Here is a 21,116-nt window from a genome sequence, read left to right as displayed (position 1 = left end):
CCCCACCCCCACCACTTCCTTCCTACTAGCCTCTACATGCTGCGAGGAATGATTATTGGGAAATTCTTTTTTTTTTTCTATTCTGTGCTTAAGACAGCTGTTGCTTCTCCTTTTCCGTGGCACCATCTCTTATCCATAAGCTAGGTGTCCCGCCTCCTGACCACCTCCAGCTCCCTCTTACACTCTCTGCCTCCGGGTCCTGAGCTGCGCACATGCCTCAGGCCTTTGTACACACACATTTCTTCATATGCCATTACACCAACCACTCCCTTTCCAGCCCAGCACCTCACTCCTGTCCTTAATACTCGGCATCCAGGGCAGAGCCATCACAGCATCTGTGGTTCTCCTTGCTCTACTGTTCCCAGCGTTTTTGCATAATAGCTGTCAATAAATGCCACCTGCCCAGAACCAGATCTGGGATCCTAATCTTGGATCTGCCAAACTAGCCTGTCTTCTTAGCAAACTGACCTCTGAGCCAGGTACTAAGGCTTCTCTTTCCTGGGGGGCAGTGGCAGGGAGGGGCTGAGGAGGAACCTGTCAGGACTCTGGCTGCAATGGCGGAGCCAGAATCCTGGCTGACGTTAGTAACCTGGCCCACCAGCAGACCCTGGCCAGGTAAGAGGGGCCAAGTGGTCAGGTCTAGCCAACCCAGTTCAACGTCAAATCCCCTTCATACAGCTGCAGAAAACACAAGCAAATGGCTATTTTATGATTTGGGCCTTTCAGTGGGGCCCGGAGAGTCCCAGGCTAGTGCTCTGTGGCATCTCCTAATGACGGGGGCTGACTCTGCACACGCCCTCACACTTCTTAGCAAATACATTCACACGAAGGGGTGTCTTTCTGAGACCCTCCCGGACATGAGCGTGGCAGCCGGTAAGGCGAGGCTCCGGGCCCTCTTGACTTTAGGGCGCGAGTCGTGGATTTCTAGGGACTTTCCAAATATGTTAAAACCAGACACTGTCTTGCTGGTGGGAGATGGTGACCCTGGAAATCACCCTTCCCCACGCACACGGAGACACACGTGTGCACACACACACGCGGCACACGCACACGGAAGCCGGGCCAGCCGGCCCCACAGTGGCCCTGGGGTCCAGCTGACTAACTGGAAAGTCGCCACACCAGCTGTCGCGTCGCCACGCCGGGGGCATGTCAGCGCTGGGGGAAGCGCGCCGGGCACGCCGAGCTGGCCACCCCGCCGCCACGGTCCGCAGGAAGTCACCAGGGTGGACGGCCGCGCGCGCACGTGGCGGGGCTGGGGGCCGGGGCGGCGGCGGGGCCTTTAAGGGGGCGGGCGGGGCGGGCGGCTGGGGGCCGCGGCGGGGACAGCCAGGCGCACGGGCGGCCCAGGCCCCGCCCCCGCCCCCGCCCCTCGGCCCGGCCCCGCCCCCGCCCCGCCCGGCGGCCCGCGCCTCCTCCGGCCACTGCTGGGCCGCGGGCGGGACGCCCGGGGCGGCGCGCGACGAGGAAGCGCTCCCGGCCGCGGCGCGGGGACCTGCCCAGACGCGCGAGTCGGCAACGCCGAGCGCCGCGTCCCCACTTGCCGGTGTGCGGCTTGGGGCCGCAGTCCCGGGCCGTGGCCGTCGTGCGCCGCCCGGGCGTTGCCTCCTGCTCGCCTCGCCCGGCCTCCGGCCTCCGGCCTCCCGGATCGGCCCCGCCGCGCTCCCTCCACGCCCCCCGCGCGCCCCGGCCGCCGCGAGCTGATGTCCTGAGCTCGCCGCCCGCGGGCTCCGCGCCCCGGCCCGGGAGCTGTCCTGGGAAGTTGGGGCGAGGCGCGCCGGGTATGCGCCATCACCATGTCCCGCCTGGGCTCGTGGGTCGCCGAGGTCCAGTGGCTGGTCTTGGTGTCGCTCTTCGTCGTGGCCTTGGGCACGGTGGGCCTGTACCTGGCGCAGTGGGCGCTGGCCAGGGCGCGACCCCGGCCCCCGCGGCGGGCGGCGGAGCCTGAGGAGGGCCGGCGCCCGGAGTCGGACACCCTGCTCGCCTGGATCCTGACGCTGAACAGCTGGAGGAGCCAGTGGCAGGCGGCCTGGGTGACGGCCCTGAACGATGAGGCCAAACGGCAAGGGGTGAGTTTCGGTGAGGGCGGGTCGTGCTGCGGGTCGGGGTGCGGCTGATGGCGAGGTGCCGGCGGACAGGGCAGAGAGCTCATCTTCTTGGAGCCTCGCCACAGCCCTCCACAGCCCTCGACTGATTGGAAGTGAGCCTTCCCCGCCGCAGAGCATCCTTGAAAGTTCGGAGAAAGACCCTGGAGAGCGGAGGACCCTTGATGGGGAACCCAGGCAAAGGGATTAGATTTTATTCATCACTCATCAGGTGTGCCAGGCCCGGGCTCCACCACAGGGACAGTCTGTCGGAGATACTCATCAGAGGGGCCCATGCCCCTTCTAGCTCATACCTGCCCTTCCTGGAGTCCCAGGTGGATTCTGGTGCCCAGCTGGACACTTCCACTGTTGCACCTGATGTGTGAATAACTGTGACCCAAATATGCTTCCAGCTATAAAAATGAATTTCACCAAGAATATATTTCCCAAAGGTTTGATTCCTCGGCATATGAAATTAGTGACCATTTGTTGGTGGCCAGCCATTCGCCAGATGCTGTCCCATAACTCCTGGGACAGAGGCGTTGTCAACATTTTACAGGTGAGCAAACTGAGGCCTGGAGAGGTTAAGTCACCTGCCCAAGGTCACACAGCCTGGGTGTGTGGGTGGCAGAGCTGGATTTGAACCCAGCTCCCTCCTACCTCACAGCTCAGGGGCTTATTCTTGACCTCTGCTGCCTCGCACTCTTGTGCTTATATTTCTTCCGTAGTTAACGACTTGCTGACTTATTTTTACTTTTAAGACATCGTAGTTTAATGACAAGTTCCTGGCGACTACTATTTCTAGGTATTCCACAGGAGGAATTAGGGCGTCCTGGGTTCGGGGAAGTGGCTCCCAGCCTTTGCTGGTCCCCCTCGCTCTCAGGGGCACACAGTCCTGCACCTGCTCCTGCCGCTCGCTGGAGAAGCCTGTGGCCGTTCACCTTGGAGAGAGGGCATGCAGCCTGTCTGGACCCAGCAACCTTCAAAATAGCCGACAGTAGGTCCTCTCCTGGTCTTTGTCCCATGGCCCTGGCACACATAGCCATGGATTTTAAAACCAAAAAAGCTTTGAGCGTAAATGAGCATAAATCCAACAATTCGAAAGACTTCGTTCTGAACTCTTGAAAAAAATAACTGTAACTTTTGGATGAAAAAAAAGGTTTCAAGGTCAGTTGACTGCCATCTGTCTTGGTTCCTAGACTCTGTGCCCCACTGATCAGAGCTGGGCATCTCCTGTTCGGGGGAACCACCCCGTCTCTTGAGGGCGCTCCAAAGCCATGTGACCTCTCACATGGGAGCAAACACAGATTTGTTTTCCCACAAAACTGCTGTCGTTGACCCCTGATTGACCTGGTGTCACTGGCCGGGGTTCTGGGGCTGGTTGTGTGAGCTGGGGCAAGCCTTGTTCCCTTCTCTTCTGTAAAATGTGAGTGAGCATTGGGTGAATGACCTGTAGGGTCCTTCCGTTCTCCCACTGGGACTCCTGACAGAGTTCCAGGGTCGGGGGCAAGACCCTGCCTCCTGTAAATTTGGGATGGTCCCACTGAGACCATTCTGTTTCATTTCTTGAAATTTCTTGATGGGCTTCAGAAAATATGATTGCCTTAGACACAATGCTGCCAGAGTACCAGTGTGCTTGGGGTGTTGAGAGAGATAAGAGGAAGTCTCTGCTCCGGAATTTGTCTTTGGTTGGTCAGGTAAAGCTGAGAACGTTGAAAAAAAATAACTGAAGGTTTTGGGGCGAAAACCTTTCACCTGGAACGCTTGAATATTTGTGTGGGAGCAGGGGAAGCTCTGTGTTCAAGGAGTGGAAAGACAGATCTGGCTTGTTTGCATTTTCTCTGTTCTTTATCTGCTGTTGGCCATCATCAGTTTTTTATTAGACATCAGTCTTTCCAGACTCCTGCCTGGAAGTGGCGATAATGTACCAAGTCCAAGTTCAAAGCAGCCACGAGTCTTCTCTAACAGTTCCGTGTGGATGTAGAGTGGGTCTGACTGTGGTGTCAGGTGGGGATTCATTCTGTGTGTGTGTGTGTGTGTGTGATGTCACTCTGCTGTCCTTGGTCCCTGCAACTCTTGCTTGATTTGAATTCAGGTGGAAGGTTTTGCAGGCAGGTAGGATCTGGGTAACTCGGCTCCCTCCTACTGCCGGGTCACACACGCTCCCAGCACCCTGGGTCATCACTGTCGCAGCCCTAATGACAACATGGGTGAGCAGGTGCTGGTGTTTCCTTAGTGGATGTCTGACCTGGGCAGCCAGCCCCGCAGGAGTCTCTCTGCCCTCCCCCAACTCGATTCCCACTAATCCCTGATCTGGGATGACACTCCAAGCTCACTCAGCCCAGAGAGCCACAGCTCAGTGCCCCGCTCCCGTCCCCACCACGTCTTATGATCTCTCTGCTCTGGCCAGTGAGGAGCCCACTTCTCAGCCTGTCACTGGGGGATCCAGGACACACTGGAAGTACCTTAATCATATCTAGTGTCTCCCATGCAAGGTGGAATTTTCTATCCAGTGGAGATGGTAACTGCTCCCATTCTAAATTGTGCCCCAGCTTTGTCTTTTAGGACTGAAAGGAACCCTAAATGCTCTAGCAGAGCCCTTTCCTTCCCCAGAAGGGGAGAGTGGAGCCCATGAGCTGGAGAGACCTGCGAGGATTGACCTAGACCCTGGGCTGGAACATTCCCCTGTAGGAAGCAAATTGGACTTTGAGACCCAAATGTTCCCTTTAGTTGAGGTCCAGCAGGAAAGGACAAAAGGGGACGATTGTGGAACACATCATCCCTAACAGTGGGGCTCGAATCTCCGGGGATGGATCGGAGGCTTGATCAGCGACTCGTGGAGTCTCCTTTGCACCCTCAATGCCCAGGGCCTGTGGCAGCTCAGCTACCCTGTGTCAGAGGCCCCCTCCTCCCAGGTTCCGACCCTCACTTTGTAAGTGTTTTTAAATTAGACAGGCTGGGAGTTGGGGAGACACAAGAGGAAACCGTGGCTGCCCTGCCAGCTGGTCGCGCAGGTGCCAGGTGTTTGGGAGAGCGCAGGCGAATTGCCTGGAGAGCTTTGAAAAAATACTCATGCCTGACCCCCCCCCCACCACCACCACCAAATTCAGACTCAGCTGGCTAGGTTGGCGGCGGTGTGGGGAGCATACTGTGTTTTTCACACGTTCCCCAAGCCAGCTTCTCAATAGTGAGAAGCCACTAGATATACACCTGTCCCTAAGCCAACCATCAGTCAATCATTGAGAGTCTCCTCACCCAGCAACACCTCTCCACTCCAGTGTTACAAACACCTCCTTCCAGTTGATGTGATGGCAGTTCAGTCATGGAGAACAGAAAGATGCCAGAACTGGCTTAGTCACTAGACTGGAAACCAATACCGTATTCTCCAAAGGCGAGGCAGAGGGTTTCCCTCCGATTCTCCTGAGTTTGTGTTAACCTCTACAGAATGGCTTGTGGTGACAATCAGTTACTCCAGCGATGGCCCACACCCCCGACACCCATATGAAAGGCACTGGGCTTGCTCTTTCTACAGCCTCATGGGCACTGGCGGCCAGTGTGCTCGCAGCCCAGTGACCCCTGCCCGTGGGTGGATGGCGCTTCTCTCCGCAGGGGGCTGCTGCCTGTGCCACACAGGTTCTGAGGGCGAGGGCCAAGTTCTGGACTTGCCTGGAAATGGACCACCCGAGCTGGCTGAGGCCCTGCGTGAGGAGCGTCACCAAAGCCGCTTGCTTCTTTCGTCCTCTGCTCCAGGATTTTTTCAGAGGAATGTTCTAAATGCAGATGACTGAGACTATGGGACAATTTGTGGTCTTTGTAAAAAGAAAAAAAAAAAGAAAAAGGATGCTGTGTGAACTTAGAACAGGTTATTAATAGCTCTGACTTGTATATGAGCTTCGGCAATTTAAGAAATAAACAAAGGAACAGGACTTGAGAGTTTTCCTATTATGTAATGACCTTTGAGTGGTGCTCACCAGAATCCAAGCTCCTTGACCAATGACGGTGGCAGCAATCTAAGAAGTCAGTCAGTAAGAATGTGAAGGTGACCTTGGGTAAGGCCATCAACTGCCCTTCCCTGCGCCTTCCACCGTGACCCCTACCGCCGGTCTCCTTCCTGTCGCTGGGACGTTCAGGTTCTTTCCTGTGTGGGGCCGTCCCACAGGCCATTCCTTTTGTCTCCAGCACTTACTTAACCTTTCTCCTTATTTAACTTCTGTAAATCTTTCAGGTCTCAGCTCAAAGGTCCCTGATCCTCCCTTTCTGTGAGGATGCTGCCCCACCCCCACCCCCCGCAGCCTGCACCCATCCCCGCGTCAGCACCTTGTGGTCCCCTGTGTCATTGGCTCCTGGGATTGTGAGCTAGGTCAGAGCCTGGTCGGATCCGTCCAGGCACAGCCAACCCGGTGTCCAGCACAAGGCTGGCTCAGAGCAGGTGGTGGTCTGGGGGATGAATGACAGGCCCTGTTAGAAGCTTGTCGCTGGAGGGGGAGAAGCAGTGGCAGTGTGCATTGGCTGTCTGGACACAGGCCTTCCCTCTTGGGAGCCGGCCAAGCCTGGGCAAAACAAGCTTTTAATGTGCTCTGTTTTTCACTTCTAAAGAGTCTACATGAAAGGAGCTCGCTGATGACTTTGCAAATTGTCCATCCGAAACCCTGGAGTAGGTGCCGGTTCAGGTTGTTCTGTGCTCTCACCCGTTCTCCCAACGAGACAGGAATTCAGGGGAAGGAAGAGTGGGTGTAGTGTGAATGTCGACTAAAATGCAGCCAAGGTAACTTCCACCCGGTGGCCCTCTCCTGGGCTGCTGAGGAGGGAGGGGACTTCTTGAGCCACTTGGAAGAGCTGTGTGTTCACACCTTCGGCTGGAAGGTAGCTCTGGGGCTGTGTGACCTTGGGCAAGTCCTGACTTCTCTGTTCTTTATCTGTAGAAGGGGATAGGTTTAGGATCAATCTGGAAAACAGTATCCACTCCGGATGAGACGAGATCTGTGTGAGGCATTTAACAAATAATGAGTCGATAAAGGTGGGCTGTTCTCTTGTAGTCTCCTTTTTGTAAAACTTTTTGTTTTTTACTGCTTTTAGATTTATAGAAAAGTTGCAAAAATAATTCAGAGAGTTTCCATACATTCCTCCCCCAGCCTTGCATAACCATAGCACAATGATCAGAGCCAGGAAATTAACATTGTTACTATAATTGTACAATGTTACTATAATTCATAGTACAATGAAGTTGACTTTGGCACGTGCCTTTAACTAGACTGAAGACCTTATTGGAATTTCACAGGTTTTCCACCAGTATCCCTTTATTGTTCCAGGGTCCCATTCAGGTCCCACATGGCACTGAGTCCATGCTTCTCCTTAGTCTCCCGGGGTCTATAACAGTTTCCTAGTCATTCCTGGTTTTTCATGACCTTGACAACTCGGAAGAGTATTGATTGTTATTTTGCCAAATGTCCCTCCATTTGGTGTTTTCACACGATTGGACTGAGGTAACACAAACCACAGAAGTGACGTGCCCCTTTTAGTGTACGTGTCGTGGAGTTCGTGACGTCAGTGTAACCTACTGCTGGGGACCTTGGCCTTGATCCCTTGGGTAACGTGGTTTCTGCCAACTCTTCTTCCGGCTTCCGTCTCCTCTGACACCTTTCCCCCTGTAGTTAACAGATATCGTGGGGAGGGACTTTGAGACCATACAAATCCTGTTATCCTCCAACTTTTGCTCACTGATTTTGCATCCGTGTGTCTGTAGTCTGCAATACGTACTTCTGTGCAGTTTGCTTAATGACGATTTTCTGTTCCCTTCTCTCCGTCTCCATTTATTCGTTGGAATTCCATGACAAGAAAGAGCTGCCACTCGTCTTCATCTGTATATTTCATTGATTACTTACATCAGAATGCACTCATGGATAATTTATTTTATTCCATGGGTTATGATCCAATATTATCACTGTTTATTTTGTTGCTTAAATTGTTCTTGTTTGGGCCATTAGGAGCTCTTTCAGTAATAGCCTCTTCTGTTTTTCCATCAAGAGACACATATATTTATCTTTTTAGCACTTACTTACTTCATGCTCCCACAAGATCTTTGTTCTAGACTCATCTTGCACTTTCCCTCTTCCAGCCCTGGATTCAGCCACTTCTCTAAGCGGCCCTGGTTCCTTTTACTGGAAAAGTGTTTAGAATCCAAGATCTGGGCTTTAGGGGTGCTCTTTACTGCTGGGGTCTCATTACTTCTAGACCCTTTTAGTGGACAGAGTTAGGAGATAGATGTGTGTATACTAACACACTCGTATACACATGTCTGCATTTCTGTATCTTTCTGTGTCTTCAAAACCATGACTTCATACTGATAACCTTGCATTCCAGGTCAACAGCACAGAGTTCTTTCTACTCTTCCCCTTTCCTTATGTTTAACTTTCTTCTCCAAGAGTGAGGCTTCTGGTACTTACTATCGGTAACATGTTTATTTATTTGGTCATTTCTAGTATATACATAAAGTAGTTTCTGAATTGCTAACCCACACCCCTGTGAGAAACACACTGACCAGATTATGGCATTTGCGTGTGGTCAGGATATTATTTTCCAAAGTTTCTTAGGTTCGATCTGTCTTCCCCACCCCTTCAGGGTGGTTGTCTCACTCACTTATAACACAGTTCGGTTCATTTCTTAGTGTTTGTATTCCATCTGGGATTCCTCCCACATCCTGATTAAGAAAAAAAAATCCATCTTTACCCAGTGACTTCGGAAGTCGCCTTTGTCATGTACTGTTTCCCCGTGTATTTGGGTTTGTTCTGGACTTCCTGTTCTAGCCCACTAGTCCGCTTGTGTGCTCATGCGCCAGTACCACACAGCTGGAATTCTGGACGTTCTGTAGTGTGTTTTAATCTCTCCTGGGGCTCATCTCTCTGGTTTTCCTTTTTCAGTGTTTTCCTGGTGATTCCTGCGTGCTGCTTTCCCATGTGGATGTAAAATCTTGCTTTAGTCTCAGTGGGGTAGAGCCTGGAATGGGGGCTGTCAGCCCGCAGACAGAGTGTGGGAGGTGCAGGAGTCTGTGGCCGTGTGCTGTGCGCATGCTAGACTTCTGATGCTCAAGGATCAGGCAGTCGGAAAGGGAATCTCTGGGTCCTTATTTTAACTTAATAATTTATTTCCTTTATGAGACTACCCCTTGACGTTAAATTTCCCAGCAGAATCTTTTCAAGGTTTTAATCCCAAAGGTGCCATAGGTAAGAGGGCACGGACTGCATCTATTGATGCCTAGGAGCCCAAGGCTGCATCCAGGCTGCTTACCGCAACGCTGTATCTTTCGGCTGGTACAGAAGGTGCATTGTTTCACCGTGCAGTCCAGGCAGCTGGAACCACTCCTGCTGACGGGTTTGTTCCCTGCCTGGCACTGGGCTCCATGCAGGGTGCTATTCTCTCAGCCATCCAGCCTGCCACATGGAACCGTGTCATCCCCAAGCTCACGGTGTGCCCCTGGCCAGCAGGTCACAACAAAAGAAGCTCCAGCCATGGAGAATGTCAGCAGAGCAGCCCTGAAACCGTGATTTCATCACTCTTGAGAGGTAGATTTAATTCTGCCCTGATGAATTTTAGGGGGTGAGATGATGCTGCAAAAACAGGGTGAGGTTAGAAGCATGTAATGGAAATGTTCTGTGCCTTTTAGGTTGACTCTCCATCATTGAGAATTCTTAAGAAATTGCCCCATGATAACCCCATTGTTTGCTCATTTGCTCTGTGCTTGCCAGAAGAGCTGTGGGGCCGTTTTCCACCCTTTCTATTCCTCCACCCTTGACCACACCTCATAGTTGGAACCAGCTCACCACAACAGAGTCTCTGAAGTCTATGAGACGTGGCGGGAAGTTGGGGGGCCGAAGTTCTTTTTTAACCACTTAATCAGAACTTACTTGACCATGGCGTGCTTTCTGCAGCGTGTCAGGAAAACAGTTTAAGAAGAGTTTCATTCCAGGGTCGCGTCGTTGGCATAAGGGTCCAGCCTCTCAAGAGAACTTATTTTTAAAAAGCCCGGACCTGGTGGGCTATGCAGCCCCTCATTTATTCCTTTATCAAACATTGGTCTTGTTGCTTAGTGGTCATATTGCTTTGCTTGCACATCTGTCACTTGGAGATTTGCAAGAACCGAAATGGATGGAGGCCGACTTAAGCTGTGGACTTTACTGGAAGGGTGCAGGAGGATGCACGGAGCGGAAGGCAGAGTTCAACCAGGAGGCGCTGGGGGCGCAGGAGCCAGGGAGCTCTGGAGCTCTGTGAAGTAGGGGCTCAGGAACCAGCGGGTTCCTCAGGCACAGCCCCTAGGCTGGCTCATTTCCAGCCAGAGAAGCTCAGATTCCAGGCAGTGGCGGCCAGCCCTTGGGGGTTCCTGTCCACCAACCACGCGGGCATTAGGAGAAGAGAAGGGGGCATCTTAAGTAACAGTGCCAGCAACCACGAGGACCAGACAGAGGACTCTCCCCAGAAGAAGGGAGGACACAGCCCTGGAAGCTGCCCAGATCCTGTGCTCAACCTGCAGCCCCACAGACCTGCAGCAGCCTCAGCTTCTTTCCTTAGATTGCAAACATGAGGATTCCAGACACCTTTCATTGTTTTTATTGCTACATCTTTGGTTCCGTTTCTTTGTTCTCCATTTCCCATCCTTCTCCCCTAGCTGAACACCCCCCCTGAGGGCGATCGACCGTGAGCTGGTCCACGGCGGGGTGTGAACTTCCTGCTGTGGGACCAGTGCTGCTGTTTAGAAGCACAGGTTGAACTAAAAGAAGTTGTATTACCTTTTCTTAGATTTGCACAGCTTTGTAGCGAGTGTATAATTTTCCTTAAAAGCAGGCACCCCCCCACCCCCCATGCATGCGTGCCCTCATCGTGCTTTTCTGTTCCAGGGCCCGCTGCTCCTCTCCTTCCAGGAGGACCCTCTGCAGCCGCCCCTGGAGCTGGCGGTGCAGCAAGTCTGGAGTGTGGCCAGGTCAGCCCAGGAGAAGGTGAGCCGGGGGCGCAGTCACCTGCGATGGGCCTTTCCTTACCGAGGAAGTGAATTTAAAGCTGCGATGAGGCGGTTTATTCTGTCTTAGAGTTATTAAAAATGACCTTACATTAAAAAAAAAAAAAAGTTTGTTTCATCAACTGATGAACGGATAAATAAAGTATGGTAGGTCCATAAAATGGAATATTATTTGGCCTTAAATAGGAATGAAATTCTGCTGCATGCTACAACGTGGATGAGCCTGGAAGACATTATGCTTGGTGAAAGAAACCAGACTCAAAAGGTCACATATTGTATGATTCCATTTACATGAAATACCCAGAATAGATAAATCAATAGAGACAGAAAGTAGATCAGTGGTTATCAGGGGCTGGGTGGGGGTAGTGTCTGAGCGGAAATGGAGAATGACTGCTAATGGGTCTGAGGTTTCTTTTTGGGGTGATGAAAATGTTTTAAAAGTGATGGTGGCAATGCTTGTACAAGTCTGTGAAGTATATTTCAAAAACGTTTAATTGTACAATTTAAATGGATGAATTATATGGTCTATGAATTGTATCTTAATAAAATGTATATATATTCTGCAATGTGATATATATATTTGAGCCATTTAGCTGTTATATAGAGTTCGTTTTACAGTTGCTAGCAGTTCACAGGCTAAAATTACTTATGAGACTGGGCAAATACCATAAATAATCTTAAAGATTTTTTTTAATGAAAAGTATCAATAAAAAGCCTAAGGAACTTTCTCTTAAATATAAGGCTTACCCTTGTATCTATCTTCACTTTATTATCATGTTAAATGCATACGATTTAGCAGACAGTGAGGAGGGGACACCTGTGTGACCCCAGGTGGAGAAGAAGCAGTGCCAGCCCTGGAACCCCACACTGTGTTTCTCCTCCCTGCCTTAGCTGGAGTATGGTTCATGCATTTAAAGCATTTATCACTTTGTATGTGTAATTTTACAAGATGCTGTCTCCTTACAGAACATGGTACTGAGATTCAGCCAGGTTGATTTATGTGGCTGTGGTTCACGAGCCTTAACTACAGTTCAGGATTCTGGATGGACCAGGGCTTCTTTCTGCATCTTCTGTTGATGGATAATTAGGTGGTTTTCTCTTTTTCACAAGTACAACAAGGCTGCCCTGGCCTCCTCACTCGTCAGGCATAGGCACAGGCGTGTCCCCAGGGCGGGCGTGGAATAGCTCGGTTGTGTGTGTGCACAATTCAGCTGCCCGAGTATTCCAGAACTGGTCACCAAAGAGCTTACTGTGCCCTGGCAGCATCGGCAAGCTCTCTTTCCCCATCCCCTTGCCAATACTGGAGTCACACGCTCTATAACCCCTGTGACAGGTGTGGCAAGGCTCTGGGAGATATTGGGGTTACAGGAGGAAACTGGTGGCAGCAGCTCAGGATGCTGAGACCAGCATGGTCCGTAGCGCTGGAGGGGCCGGGCCGGCGGATGGTGCAGTGGCTGAGTTTCACAGCCTGGGGGGGGCTGAGGCACAGATCCCCGCAGGCTGAGCCCCCCGAGCCCCCTGCTTGGGAAGTGCCTCTCGGTGCAGCGATTGCCCTCTATTATTGACTAATCGGGACCGGAGCCCTTTGTGGTGCATGGTTTCTGCTTGCTGGGTCCTGACACTGTCCCAATTAAGAGGAACGGAGCATTCAGGGCTGACCCCGGGGGAAGAGGCAGGAGCAGAGATTAGAAAGAGCAACAGACCACTTTTAAGGGTCTTGATGTTTAGCGCCAGCAAAGCATCCTGAGAAAGTGCCTGGTTAAGCCGTGTTTACTTTAATGCAGTTACAGAAATAGTGCATGCTCATTATAAGTTAAACACAAACTAGAAGTGTATATACTTTTTGGAAAAAAGGTCTGCCCTCTCCTCCCCTGAGCTCAGCCCTCCTCGCCCTGCTCCCTCAGCTCCCCAGGCCCACCGACTGCTGTCCGCGGTGTCTTCTCGGGGGCTTCTCATCAACCACAGACAGATAGAAAGGTGCACACGGGGTCTTGTTTTGTTTTCCAAGTTTCTTCATGGTTCTTGACTTCTGTGTTTTCTTGCCCAACGAGGAAATGAGCAGTTGTCATTGCCTTGTCATGCTGTGGCCAGTGCTGTCCTCTCGGGCAAGCTGTTGGCCAGGTGGGTGGAGAGGCCCCCTGACCTCTGAGCAATGTGGGAAAGTGGGTCCCGGTGGGTGTTGAGTGTCACAATAGTGCTCACCAGCCCAGGCCTTGTGCACGCCCACCCGTGGGGCCGCCTGTTGGGATCTGCCCGGCTCCTGGGAAGTTGGGGGTAGGACATCCCTGGATGCTTAGATCCTGTGCACGGCCTTCTCCATTCTTGGACGAGCGTCTTGGTCGACCACGCCACGTTTCAGGGCGTCGTTTTGCAAAGGAATCGAGCCAGGCTCATCTGCGTTTCTCTTGTAATGTAGCATCCATGTGTTCAATGAAGATGAGAACACAGTGAGGCCTCCCTTTGCTGTCATTCCAGAAGCTAGTGTACTTGAACTGCCGTATCGGGCGGGACGCTTACACTGGTGTCTTCCTCCTTTTAGGGTCTAAACCACACACGCCCATGCGTTCAGGACTTGTAGTGACTCCTATGTCAGCATCCTCATGTGTTCACTCTGCTCTGCATAATTCTTGAGAAGAAAAAAACTAACAGAACGTGAGGAGTGCAAATAGAAGTTATAAAAGAAACACCCACTTGTGATCTCAAGCACGTTACCCCTCCCCTTTCTAAGTTCCCCCCATCGTGTCAGGCTGTATCTTTCTCATCTCTCTAACTCAGCCCCAGCAGGAGACAAAGGATGGCCTTTGAGCCAAAGATAGAGACGAGTCCGCCTGGACCATGGGGGTCTGGTATGTAGTCACGTCTGTGATCACCTAGAGCAGAAGGGGGCTCTGGTCTCTTTGTGAGCAGCTTCCTAACTTGCATTGGTCTGGAGTCTCCCTGTGGCCACCATGAAGAAAACCTAGCCTGCGCAGCTCTCCAGTGCCCTGTCCTCCGACTTTGTCCTGCAACCTCTGAAGACCCCATGTGCCAAAGTAATCACGTTTGCAAATACCTGGTTCTTCTTCAAATCCTCCCCCGCCATTTGTGGTCCTACACAGAGAGTGGGGTCTTGCACAGCTTAGAGCAGTTTGGGTCATCTTGCAGGACCCACGATAGGTGCAAAATCTATGCCCTGCCCAGCCTTGGCTGCTGCAGGAGCAGTCTGAACTGATTGCTCACAACGCTTCTGACGCCAAATGTGTGGGTTTATTCCTCCACCCAACAAGCAACTCTCCCACCCCCTGGACACCAACTGGGCGTTCAACGATTGGATCGATACTGGCACTAACTACCCAGAGTCAGCGCAGACCCCACAGGTTAAGGGCTCGGCCCCGCAAGATGGCCCCCCAGTTCAGACACCCGCCCAGGTCTGGGCCACCTGTCCTTCTGATCAACTGGCTACAAAGTTGGAGGTTCCCATAACCCCCTCCTCAGGTTTGATAATTTGCTAGAACAGCTCACAGAACTCAGGAAAGCAGTTTACGTACTACTGCCAGCTTATGATAAGGGACACAACTCAGGAACAGGCACGAAGATGCGCAGGGCAGGGGCCGGCCTGGTGGCACAGTGGTTAAGTTCCCACATTCCACTTCGGTGGCCCGGGGTTCCCCAGTTTGGATCCTGGGTGTGGACATGGCACCAGTTGTCAAGCTATGCTGTGGTAGGTATCCCACATATAAAGTAGAGGAAGATGGGCACGGATCTTAGGATCTTAGCTCAGGGCCAATCTTCCTCAGCAAAAAGAGGAGGATTGGAGGCAGATGTTAGCTCAGGACTAATCTTCCTAAAAAAAAAAAAAAAAAAAAAAGATGCACAGGGCGAGGGGAGGGAGACGGGGCACAGAGCTTCCATCCTCTCTCCAGGCACCACCCTCCCAACACCTCCAGTGTTGACCATCTCAGAAGCTCTCTGAACCCCACTGTTTCAGGGCCTTTGTGAAGGTTTCATTACACAGGCAGGATCCATTAAATCACAGCCTGTTGGTGATTGAGCCAACCTCCAGCCCGAGCCCCGTCCCCGCAGGTCAGAGACCGGGAGTGGGGCGGAAACTTCCAGCCCTCTAATCATGCCTGGTCTTCCTGGGGACCAGCCCCCATCCTGAAGTCATCTAGGGGCCCCCAGCCACTGGTCACCTCCTTAGCACACAAAAGACACTCTTATCACTTCGGAGATTCCAAGGGTTTTAGGAGCTGTGTGCCAGGAACTGGGGATGAAGACCAAATATTTATGTATCCCAAGCAGCAGGCCCTGCAGGGGTCGTGGTGTTGTCCTAGGAGAATTCTCCTCAGTGAAGGAGCCTGTGCTTACCTGGGAGCACATCTTTTCAGATGGCGACTAGCAGCATCCCGGGACCAAGGCTCATTGTGTGCAGCCTCGTGCTCGGCCTGGCTGGGACGGAGGACTCAGCCAGGGCTTGGTTGTCCGGGGAGGCATTCTCGGGGGGGAGGGGGGGGGTCCTCTGCACGGAAGAAGGCATCCCCTTTGAACTTTCCTCCAGCGGCTCCCTCTGCCTTCTCTTCCAGTCTCAACACGCACTGAGCACACCGATTTCTCCCAGGCTGTAATTACGGTCTTACACAACAGTGAGCTTTCTACCCACATTCTTTTTCCTTACGTTCTGGGAGAGGTTTGCTCCAGAGTGTTTGACCCAGAAAAAGGAAACCTTTATTTCTCTATCGCAAGTGGCCTGAGAGGCAGGTCCCCCTGCGCAGGATGCAGCAGTAGCAATAGCCCTTCCACGGCACGTCTCGGGGTTCGGAAGTTCCCTGCTCCATTCCGTGGGGGTGTGAGGACCACAAGGGCAGCGTGGAAGCTACTGAACGTGAATCAGGGTTTGAGGGGGTTGTGCTGTGATAGGCGCCACCCAGAGAGCCATGCCCTTCAGGAAGCATGGTAAGTGTCTCTTTGAACATAACATTTACTGGCAAAGCTTCCCGGTGACAGCAAGGGCCACAGCTGGTGCTGGGAGCGATCTTTGGAGATGTCAAGTGATGCTGGCTTTCTTGGGGTGAGTCCAGGTGTCCTGTGAAGGGCATTAATTATCTCTATTTTCAGCGCCATTCCTAAATAAATAGAGCCTTCTAATGGTATAATGATGGACCGTCGGGTAAAGTTTTAAATAAATGTAATAACCCACCCAGCGTGGAGACAGGCCCGGCTCGGAAGTCAGGGCTCAGCTGGGTGGATCTGAGCTTGTCTGGGGGACACTTCCTCCTCTCTCCGAGCTTCAGCTTCTGTGTCTGTAGAATATGAATGCCTCCCTGGCGGGGCTCTGGGGAGAATGAGGGCTCCAGCCTGTGCGGTACCTCACAGGACGGAGCTCCTGACCAGACCTGGGCGACAGGCTCGTGTCCGTTCTCATGAGTGCTCACAACGCTCCTCTGCCCGAACAAGTATCATGCCCATTGGACAGAGGAGGAAACTGAGGCAGAGAGAGGCTAAGTCACTTGGCCAAGGTAAGAGCTTCTAAGGAGCAGAGGCTGGAATTGAACCCGAGTCGGTTTCCAGAAAGGAGCTCCCACCACTGCACACCATAAACAGTGCGGTTACTATTATTTCGACATTTTTATTATTATTATTTCCCTTAAGCTCCCACTCCCGCCCCTACCATGAAAGAGACAATGAAGACAGGGAAAAGAGAATTGAAAGGCGCTAACCAGCCTTTGCTTCTGTAAAACCATAGCAACAAACAGAACTCGGGCAATTGCGTGGAACTTCTCCCGGTATCTCATTCCATGTTGCGTGTGGGGAACCCCACAGCCATCACTGAGTGTGTGTTGTGTGCATGTTCCGTTTCTATCTCAAGGCTGTCTGTTATACATTTTTATACTGACACATAATCAGAGCTTCTGGGGTCTCCTCTGCTCTTTCCAGACCTTGGTGGGCCCCTAGGTTTGCAAGGGTAGCATGACTCAATGGCCATGTTGTCTCTCTAGTTGCAAATAGGACACTTGGTTCACTGTTTTTTTTTTTTTTTGCTTGCATGACTTGAAATTCCGGGTGCCCCATTAACCTGGTATGTATGCAAAAATGCTCTTAGGTTGTGAAATTGTTTTGAAGTGAGATCTTTCCAAGGGCAGGCATGAGATTCCTCAGCAGAGGCCCCGCCCTCTGAGACCCAGTGTGGATGCCCCTGAATGGGAGTACTGCCTCCCTGGAGGACTGCCTTTTTTTTTTTTTGGTTACAGTGTCTGGAATTCTGGGCTGAGGGTACAGCCTGACTTCGCCTGGAGAAGACAGGACAAAAGAACCCACGGGAAAGCTGCCGTTTTGTCTGAGGGTTGGAATTCAGGCAGTGGCCTTTGGGGTAGATATGACAGCAACCTGGCCCCAGGCGGAGAGCACCAATGCCTCCCACGTTCATTTGAAAGGAAATGTCTTGCATATGTCTTGTAATACGTAGAGTTGATGAAAGAGAACAGCATCTCACAAACAGATGTTTCAGCTAAGGAATGCCCACAGGAAATCACGTTATGTAGCAACAGCCCCTCCTGATAGTGTAATATTACTGAAAAGCCTCCTGCTCATTTTAAAGTGTCGCAACAAGAGCAGGAATGGAGAATGTTGCTGGGGGTGGGGTGTCGGAGCCCGTGCGGTCCAAGGCACACCCCTCGAGCACGGTAACATGCAGCATCTACCCAGCATCCCGTGAGTTTGGCTGCCATCTTCTTTCCAGCATTTTTCATCTCCATCCGCTGGGAGAGTTCTGTATAAAAACACATTTTCAGCCATCGACTGTGAACAGGTGGGCAAATAGGATTAACGTTATAGATGTTCGGATAATATTTAGCTCAAAAGGATTTTGTTTTTTAAATTGAGTCTCTGTTGCAGAGTAGAAATAACATTTTCTATCAGATTTGCGCTGTCTTGAAGAGTCTTTACAGAGGTAGACACGATGGCAGAGGTGGGGGAGAGACCTGATGGGGACCTCTGAGTGCTTAGGGAGGGGTCTCCACTTCCGTTTTGTTTTGGACTTCTTTCCTCAGAATGTTAAGTAGAGTGATTAAAGTGAAAAATATTCAATGACATAAACCTTTTGGATGCGTTTTCTAGGCTGTGTTCCTAGTTCTTTTGGAGACAAAAGTAATTAAGTTATTTCCGGTTCTCTAGAGTATTCTAAGAGAAGGAGGAGCTGAGGCAGCTGTATGAGAAGCTTAATTGAAAAGCAAAGTGGAAAGACTGTAGTGAGACCGCAGACGTTAGAGGAGTTTTTCGTTGATGAGCAAGAGCAGAACTTGGGAGTCCCTAAGCCTGGCATTCCTGGGCCCACTTCTGGGTCTAAACCAAGGAGTAGTGTTTCAAGATAAGATCTGTTTGCATAGGTGTGTGACTATTTGAGTTTAAGGTCTTGAAGCTGGAGAGAGCACAAAACACTGAATGAGGGCCTCCCCTTTCTACCCCGTCCACGCAGGCTATAATGAAGTGTGCATGGACTTTCACGTCCTGACGATGCTTCCCTCGGCTGCCTTCTCTCTTGACCCATGGGGGTAGACCAGCGATGTCCTGACCCTTCACCTGTCAGCCCAGGCGCTCCTTGGGCTCAAGACTTCCACCTTTGGGACCCTCACCACGTATGGTCCACCCTCCATAAATGCTCCCTTATGCAGAAGGGACGAGGTTTTATCCGAATACACAGTCCAGCCTCTGTTGGTGATTTTGAAACGGTTTATGTAATCGATGAGTTCTTTCTCAAGAATAAACCAGGTGGGTCCGCGGCCGGCTGTTTTCAAGGGAGCTGCTTCCTGGGGTCATAGATCTTGGCTTTGTGGAGTCCTGCTCTGGGGCCCACCCCACTTCTGTCCTTGGAGAAGTCCTTGGTCCCAGCACAGATACTGGATATTGTTTCTATTTAACTTTAAAAATCCAGTATCGATATCAGACCCCTCCAGCGGGAAGCCCAAGCATTAAGGATTTAACAGTTGTATTTAAGCGGCTCCATGCAGGTGGAGCTCTGAGGAGCCGACTCGGAAACTTCAGAAGGGGTCCTGCTAACACCGTGCGACTGGGGGAGGGGGATTCTGGGCTCAAGATCAAGGTCTCTACCTGTTCTCCTGTGTTTGGGTAGGTGTCAACCCCGGACGTTCCGGCCACTTGGGAAGGCTGACTAGCTAGAAGGGGCCACTTAACCTGGCCTCAGGGGGTCCTGCCTTCTGTTCTCCCAAGAGGGGGACCCCTCTGGGATGGCGAAGGCCTCGCCGCGATTTGCCTGGCTTGTCAGAATTTAATCCCCATTATGGGTAACACCTTAATACACTAAAAGGAGATTACCTGTTTTTAAAAGCTCCTTTCCATTTTGTTCTCATCCATTTGGTAAATGGGGCGTTATTATTCTCAGAGGGGCAGGGGCCGAGGCTGGCCCTGGAAAAGGATTTGGCCCTAATCGTTGTCCCTCCAGCTGGCCTCCTGGGAATGGTAGTGGCATTTGTTTGGCTGTGTGGCGGTGTTGAGGCAGGCTCTGGTTGTTGTTTTAATTAGGTCTTCCAACTGACCACTGCAGGGGGACCAAGAAACGATCGGTCTGTGTGACTGTTTTATTTAGAGGATTGGCTGGAAAAGACCCTCCAGGGGGTCTCTATGACAACCTATAGATGTCCCATTTGTGGTGTGGCACTTACTCTCTTGATGTGACTTGAGTGGTAATGGTGACCTTTGGAGTCCTGCATTCCAGAAGTTTTACATCGTAACATCTTTATTTGTTTGCTTGTTATTTACTTGCTTTTAGCCATATGCTTGGGCTCTATACGTATCAAGGGACGGAGTGGTGGGGAAGCTTTTTGTAGAACTGGATGCAATTTCTAGCTTGAGTCAAGGCACTCAGCTGTCAGTTCTCTTGGTAAAATTCTAATTAGCTTTGTATAGAAGGTTCCCAGGAAGCAACAGAAGCAGACCAGTCATTGTCTGTTTTTTTATTTTTAAGCAGTAAAAATCCTGGGCTGTTGAGACAAAGGACAGCAAATTTTCTCCATGTCATGTCATTTGTGTGTGTAACTCAGCTGGCGTCAAAATATGTTCCTCCAGAAAGGATTGTTTATAGAGTATTTATTTTTAAAATGAATAGACGACATTTCTTATACAAACATTTTTTTGTTCCAACCTTTTGTGAGCCATGGAGACACAATAACACAATGAGGCGTGTAACTAACCCAATGTACATCATTCTTCTGAGAGCGACCTTACAAGGGCGTAAATAAGGGATGTGCAGGCTTCAGCCAGTATTGAGAAAAGGCAGGATTTTCTTTAGATCTGTGCTGTTGAGGTCTTTTAGGATGCATGTTGGAAATGGACCCCTCGCCGGGGGACCTGGCGTACAAGTCCAGTTTTTGCTGAATTGGGGCAGGTGGGCCCGGAGTAGAGAGATGCCGGACAGAGGGCGGGTGGGTGTGGGGAGGAAGGGAGTTAGCTGGGGCATGGGGAGGGGGAGGGGAGATGTTCTAGCCCAAACTTTGTGAAATAGCAGGCCCCGACAAACAACTATTTTGATAATCTTTCCACTTGGTATTTTAGATTCTGATAAATCCACCAGGGAATGAAAGAATTTTCTCTTCCTTTCCAAGTGACACCCTGCAATGTGGGGTCAGCAGCTCCCTTGGGAATGTGGGGTCTGTGTTGTCTACTCTCTGCCTCCTGATGACTCAGCTTTTGCCCAACACACTGGCCACCCACTGGACTCCGTCCTTCCAGTGCCTGGGCTGCCCCTGGCCGCCCCCACCGCCCTTCCTCCCAGCCTATGCACACCTGGCACCTGGCCTTGTCGTCATCCCATACTTGCTTGGCATTCTGCCCAGGAGGGTGGCAACCCCCCATTCTAGAAGATCCGTTCCTATAGCAGGATTCTGTGGCAGCAACTCGATATTTCTCTGTGCTGTGTGGTAACAGTCACGGCCATCCTCCCTCTGAAATGCTTTGTGATTTTTATCGAGAATGTGGTCTGGTTTATTCCTGATGTAAATTATTTGTCTCTGTCTTATGGGTCCTTAAACGAGCTCATT

The 21,116-nt window shown here is 51.4% G+C and overlaps 1 protein-coding gene across 1 annotated transcript in view; it reads left to right on the top strand.

The window, feature by feature from the left end:
• The first annotated feature begins 1,371 nt into the window (after positions 1–1,371).
• C2CD2 (C2 calcium dependent domain containing 2) overlaps positions 1,372–21,116 on the top strand; it is a 54,382-nt gene continuing 34,637 nt past the window's right edge. Inside the window, exons 1-2 of the mRNA XM_001491310.5 lie at positions 1,372–2,066; positions 10,970–11,068. Coding sequence (XP_001491360.3) covers positions 1,794–2,066; positions 10,970–11,068 — 372 coding nt within the window. The 5' untranslated portion in view covers positions 1,372–1,793. The remainder of the gene's footprint in view (positions 2,067–10,969; positions 11,069–21,116) is intronic.

The sequence above is a fragment of the Equus caballus genome, chromosome 26 (genome assembly GCF_041296265.1).
Source record: "Equus caballus isolate H_3958 breed thoroughbred chromosome 26, TB-T2T, whole genome shotgun sequence".
Taxonomy (NCBI): domain Eukaryota; kingdom Metazoa; phylum Chordata; class Mammalia; order Perissodactyla; family Equidae; genus Equus; species Equus caballus.
Note: the sequence above shows the minus strand (reverse complement) of the source record. Positions and strands in the feature narration are given on the sequence as shown.